This window comes from Arachis hypogaea, chromosome 9 (assembly GCF_003086295.3).
Source record: "Arachis hypogaea cultivar Tifrunner chromosome 9, arahy.Tifrunner.gnm2.J5K5, whole genome shotgun sequence".
Taxonomy (NCBI): domain Eukaryota; kingdom Viridiplantae; phylum Streptophyta; class Magnoliopsida; order Fabales; family Fabaceae; genus Arachis; species Arachis hypogaea.
In genome coordinates this window covers 15,740,042-15,746,388 of record NC_092044.1, presented here as the reverse complement: position 1 = coordinate 15,746,388, position 6,347 = coordinate 15,740,042, and the positions used below count along the sequence as shown (strand labels likewise).

General features: G+C 44.4%; 1 protein-coding gene across 1 annotated transcript; it reads left to right on the top strand.

The window, feature by feature from the left end:
* Positions 1-816: 816 nt before the first annotated feature.
* On the top strand, positions 817-1,633 carry LOC112712923 (auxin-binding protein ABP20). The gene has a single exon (XM_025765779.2). It carries the CDS (start codon positions 843-845, stop codon positions 1,521-1,523), a length of 681 nt encoding a protein of 226 aa, XP_025621564.1. The 5' UTR covers positions 817-842; the 3' UTR covers positions 1,524-1,633.
* Positions 1,634-6,347: the final 4,714 nt, after the last annotated feature.

The window sequence follows — 6,347 nt, the reverse complement described above, 5'->3', positions numbered from 1 at the left end:
CTTAAAGTATAGGTTGAAAAATTTTTTTGTTCTCAATCTTTTTTTGCATAAAAAAATGTTCCTAAGGTTTAAAATTAAGATTTAAAATCATTATTTTTACTTAAATATTAAAATTATGGACCAAATTATCCATAACAAAAAAATTATAAAATAATAATAAAAATAAAAATAAGAGAAAGAGAATATTTCGACTCCTGCAAAGGAGGAAAGGAAGAAGAATAAGAAGCTGTTTACGATCCATCTCTGCTTTCACTTCTGCCACCACTTCTGTACAATTTTGGTATCTAAGGTAAAGACAATTTTAAAACCAAGTTAAATCTTAAGAACGATTTTGTATGAAAAAATAGTTAATGACAAAAAAGTTTTCGACTAATACCTTAGGAACCAAAATCGTATACTTAATCTTTTTTTCTATACTAGTTGCCGTCAACTAATAAGTTTTGTTCTACTTAAAAATAAAAAATAATTAAATATAATTCTATTTCTATATTAAAATTAATCATTAAAATAAATTACTATATATTTTTATATAAATACATATGTAATTTAGTTATTTTTAACATATAATTTTGTATTTCAATGTATATTCTAGTAAATAATAATTTTAGTGTACACCTAACATATTTAATAATTAAAACATTATTTTTAATAACAATTATAATTTTAAATGTTATTTATTTTAGTAATTTATTCTTTCTCACTTGCTAATTTAAGGATTTAACTAAAAATAAAAAATAAAAGTAATGACATTGATTTACTAACTAGACAACTATTCATAGAAAAATGAAGCAAGAGCGCAGCCCTGTATATAAATGCATATATACAAGTATAAGAAGCGAATCATGAAACCAATTATGTCATTGATTGATTCATTCTCACATAACAAAATGTGGAGCGATATCTTCCTCTTTGCTCTTCTGTTTTCCACTTACAATAATGTTGCAGTCCAAAGCTTTTGCGTTGCAGATCTGAAGGGAGCACAAACCCCTGAAGGGTTCCTTTGCAAGCCACCCACTTCAGTAAAAGTGGATGACTTCATTCTCTCCGGCCTAAAACCTCCCACCACCCCGCCCTCATCCAACTCTTCCAAGATCACACTAACCCCCGCATTTGTCCAGCAAATCCCTGGCCTTAACGGCCTGGGATTCGCCGTGGCGCGGTTGGACATGGATGTAGGGGGTGTAGTCCCATTGCATTCTCACCCAGATGCCTCTGAGATGCTCATAATAGTGCGTGGAACCGTAACTGCTGGATTCATAGCAGCTGATAATTCTGTTTTTGTGAAGAGATTGAGAAGCGGTGACGTCATGGTTTTGCCACAAGGGTTGTTGCATTTTCAGTTGAATTCTGGAAATGGAAAAGCCCTAGTTCATCTCGCTTTTAGTAGCTCAAATCCGAGTACACAGCTTCTTGATGTTGCGTTGTTTGGTAGCAACTTGAATTCTGATTTGATCACCAAGACTACGATACTTGATCTTTCTGAAGTGAAGAAGCTCAAGACTGTTTTTGGTGGCAGTGGATAATGGCTTCATTAGTGAAATCATGTTGGTTAACTCATAATTAATCCGTTGCTTCTATTTTGTAATGTGAGAATAATACTCATTTATTTCATAATATATACGTTAATGTTAAAGTTATTTACGGTCGTCAACGATATATTTATATATAACTAAATCTGTAATTTAAATTATTTTAATATTTATTTTATTATTTTATATTTTAAAATATATTCTAAAATATTTATCAATTATATATCTAAATAAAAATGTTAATTGAGAACTTTTTGAATAGATACTATTAAGATTTATTCGGATTATTTTTAAGATTGATTATTCTAATCTTTATAATGTTATCAAATTTTTAATTAGATCATTTTAATTTAAAAATTGATCAGTAAATTCTTATATTTAATAAAAAAAATTAAGTACAATTTTAGTCTTTAATATTTAGGTCAAAAATTTTCGAACAACTTTTTTTTTCTTGGCCTGGCACCTTCTAATTCTTCATACCCAGGGCATCCTTGCTTTGATTCGCACTCAATACTATGCACAACATCCTCTCTTCAATAATATTCCATCTCCAATTGAATTCAAACACAGAATCCTAAAATTTCGAATTCTGCTTTTGTAAGAAGGGGAAGAGAAAGAGAAACATGTCATGGGCAATGAAATTCTCGGAATTCTTTTTGTTACGGCCTGGCCCAAACTCAGACACACGTCTTTGACAGCTCTCTGCTACAACTGTGTGAGGAAGCTTCGAGGAAGGTGGGCCTGTCTTCGCAGGACCCACCCCTGACATGGTATAAATGGGAAGGGACTTGTCCCTCCCCCAAGGTACGTCCCACACTGCCTTACCCTCTTTTTCGCCTGCACATTCGACTGACTCGAGCGTCGGAGTGTCATTGTAGGTGACATCCCCCCTCTTCGTAGAGAGCTCAGAACGTCGGTTCCCCGACCCACCTCACGATCCATTCCACGTCACGCCCCAGCTATCCACACAAGGACCACTCCGAACCGTCCGGTACCCGACCTACCAAACACTTTTCAACCGCAATGCTAGTGATAATCCTCTCTTCTTAGCAGGTCAGGAATGCCATCAAGAAACCTCCGACCCCGACTACTCCCAATCCCCCGAAAGTCGAGGGAGAACCTCCCACCGAAGCAGTCGCTCCCGACTTACTCCAGTCTCGAGATCGGAATCGAGAAGTAGCCGGGAGGACCAGGAACGCTCTAGGAGACGAAACGACACAATAATTTATGCCCGAGGTAAGCGGGTGGCCATCATGAGGCGAAACCGTGGAAACGGAAAAGAGAGGCCAAGGGAAACACGACAACACGTCATTTTGGGCGCCACCCCATTCCACCGTTCCATCCTCGAGGTCCGGTTGCCAAAGCACTTTGACAAACCAACGGACATGAGGTATGACGGGACCCAAGACCCCCAGGAACACCTCACGACCTTTGAGGCCAGAATGAACCTGGAGGGAGTGGGAGACAAAGTAAGGTGCCGCGCCTTCCCGGTTACTCTAGCGAGCCCTGCGATACGGAGGTTCAACAGCCTCCCACAGGGATCCGTGGCCGGCTTCTCGGATATCAGCCGCGCCTTCTTAGCACAGTTCATTACCAGAATTGGGAAGGCCAAACACCCAATCAATCTCCTCGGCGTCACTCAGAAAACCAGTGAAACGACCAAGAAGTACTTAGATCGTTTCAATGACGAATGTTTAGAAATCGAAGGGTTAACAGACTCAGTCGCCAGTCTCTGCCTGACGAACGGACTCCTTAACGAGGACTTCAGAAAGCACCTCACCACAAGACCGGTCTGGACGATGCATGAGATCCAAACGGTTGCCCGTGAATACATTAACGACGAGGAAGTCAACCGAGTCGTTACTGCCAACAAACGGCAGCCATCCTACCCCCAACCCAGACAGCGCGGCAACGAAGAAAGAGAAAAGGAACATGCCAGAGACGGCGGTCCAAGCAAGGCACCCAGGCCGTTTCCTCGCGTGAGAAAATTCACCAATTACACCCCACTCACCCTACCCATCATGGAGGTTTACCAACAAATAGTCGAGAAGGGAATTTTGTCAAAGCCCCGCCCGCTGAAGGACCAAACTGGGGGGAACAAGAGCCTCTACTGCGATTACCACAAGGGCTACGATCACAAAACGCAGGACTGTTTCGACCTGAAGGACGCATTGGAACAAGCGATCAGGGATGTGAAACTAGCCGAATTTTCCCATCTCATCAGGGAGCCGAGGAGGCGAGGTCGGGACTACGACGGGGAAGACAAGACCCGAATGACGAAGTGGCGAGAAGAGCCAAAGGACGAGGACCACGGTCTTACCGTGGTAAATGTAGTAACCGCGACGAACACGTTCCCAAGGTCGAGATCAGCACACAAAAAAGACGCCAAAGTCCTGGCGATCTCCTCCTCCCCTTCACAAAGCTCTGAGAGGTCCCCATCCATTTCTTTCGGTCAGGAGGAACGATGGTTCGACGAGATCTTGGAAAACCCTCCCATGGTCATCACGGCCAGGGTAGGAACCGGCCTCGTCAAACGGATCCTTATAGACACAGGGGCAGACTCGAACATTATGTTTCACAACGTCTTCGATGCATTAGGACTACGGGACGTCAACCTGGCGACTGACCAGCACGGTGTCGTAGGGCTAGGCGATCACTTCATCAAACCTGACGGGATAATCTCCCTGCCGGTCTCCATTAGAGGAGAACAGGGACGGAGGTCGGTTATGGCCGAGTTCGTAGTTCTGCAAGACTCCACGGCTTATAACATCATACTAGGGAGAAAGACCATCAACGATGTCGGAGCCATAATCAGCACAAAGCTACTAGTGATGAAGTTCGTCACGGACAACGGATCTGTAGGGTCCATAAAAGGAGAGTTGGAAGCGGCGGTCGCTTGCGACAATGCCAGCCTCTCCTTGAGGAAAAAGTCCAAAGAAGCATCAGGGGTGTTCCTCGCCGACCTGGATGCCCGGGTAGATGATAACCCCAGACCAGAACCAGAAGGGATCCTAGAAAAGTTCAGAGTCGGGGACTCGGAGGAAAAGTTCACGTTCGTGAATAGAAACCTCCCGCACGAATTGAAAGAACCGTTGGTAGAAATGATCAGGGCCAATTGCGACCTGTTCGCCAGGTATAGACCCACATCTCATGTCACACCACCTGGCCGTCAAACCTGAGGCCCGATCGGTGGCTCAAAGGAGAAGGAAGATGTCACAAGCAATCGATTAAATTTGAGTTTCCAGTATCAAACAACCAAGCGGAATACGAAGCCTTCTTAGTGGGTTAGGCCTTAGCTCGCGAAGTCGGAGTAACAAAGCTTGAGGTGTGTAGCGACTCGCAGGTCGTCACCTCTCAGGTAAATGGGAGCTACCAGGCCAGAGACTCGTTGCTACAAAAGTACCTGGAAAAGGTTAAAGAACTGAGCAGTCAGTTCGAGGAAATCACAATCCAACATGTCCCAAGGGAAAGAAACACACGAGCGGATCTCCTATCCAAGTTAGCAAGCACAAAATCAGGAGCGGGCAACCGATCTCTCATCCATGGCATGCTAAAGGAACCGGCAGTTACCGTCCACCTGACAAAGGCAAACTCCTCCTGGTTGGACCCAATCGTCGATTTCCTCAAAAGTGGAAGACTCCCCGACGATGAGAAAGCAGCCAAAACATTGAGAAGGGAGGCAGCCAAGTACACAACCATACAGGGACAACTTTTCAAAAAAGGACTCAGCCAGCCCCTATTAAAGTGCCTACATCCCGAGCAAACGGACTACGTGCTCAGGGAGGTCCATGAGGGATGCTACGGCCACCATATCGGGGGCAAAGCCCTAGCAAGAAAGCTCATCCGAGCCGAATACTATTGGCCATCAATGATGAAAGATTCCAAGGAATTTGTGAAAAAATGCACCAAGTGTCAAAAGAACGCCAATTTTCACAGGGCATCAGCTTCCGAGCTAAGCCTGCTCACGTCCTCCTGATCCTTCGCCCAATGGGAAGTCGACCTCCTTGGACCGTTCCCGATTGGCCCAGGGCAAATCAAATACCTCATAGTTGCCATCGACTACTACACCAAGTGGATAGAGGCCGAAGCGCCAGCCAGCATATCCTCAGCCAATTACAGAAAGTTCATGTGGAGGCAGGTGATAACTCGTCGGCATCCCGGAAGTCGTCATCTAAGACAACGGAACGCAATTCACAGACAAGAAGTTCATAGAATTCCTCAACGGCCTGGGTATAAAATAGAAGTTCTCTTCGGTAAGGCACCCCCAAACAAATGGACAGGTCGAGTCCGCGAATAGGGTGATCTTACAAGGCCTCAAAAAGTGGCTAGGCGACAAAAAAGGTGCATGGGCTAACGAACTCGCTTAAGTTCTTTGGTCTTACCGTACGACCGAACAGTCCACCACGGGAGAAACCCCCTTCCGCCTAACGTACGGAGTAGACGTAATGATACCCGTAGAAATCGGCGAGCCGAGTCCGCGACTACTTCTGAAGGGAGTAGAAGAAGCGATGGAGAAAGACCTATTAGAGGAGGCAAGGGAGATGGCCCATCTGACAGAAGTAGCGCTAAAGCAAAGAATAGCCCTATGTTATAACGCCAGAGTGCTCAAGAGGGAGTTTGAAAAAGACGATCTAGTCTTGCGACGCAACGACATAGGACTCGCGACCCAAGGGGAAGGAAAGCTCGCGGCAAACTGGGAAGGACCCTACAGGATCAGAGAGGTGCTCGGCAAAGGAGCATACAAACTGGAGAAGCTTAATGGCAGGGAGATACCGAGAACTTGGAACGCAGGTAACCTGAGAAGATTTTATTCCTAGC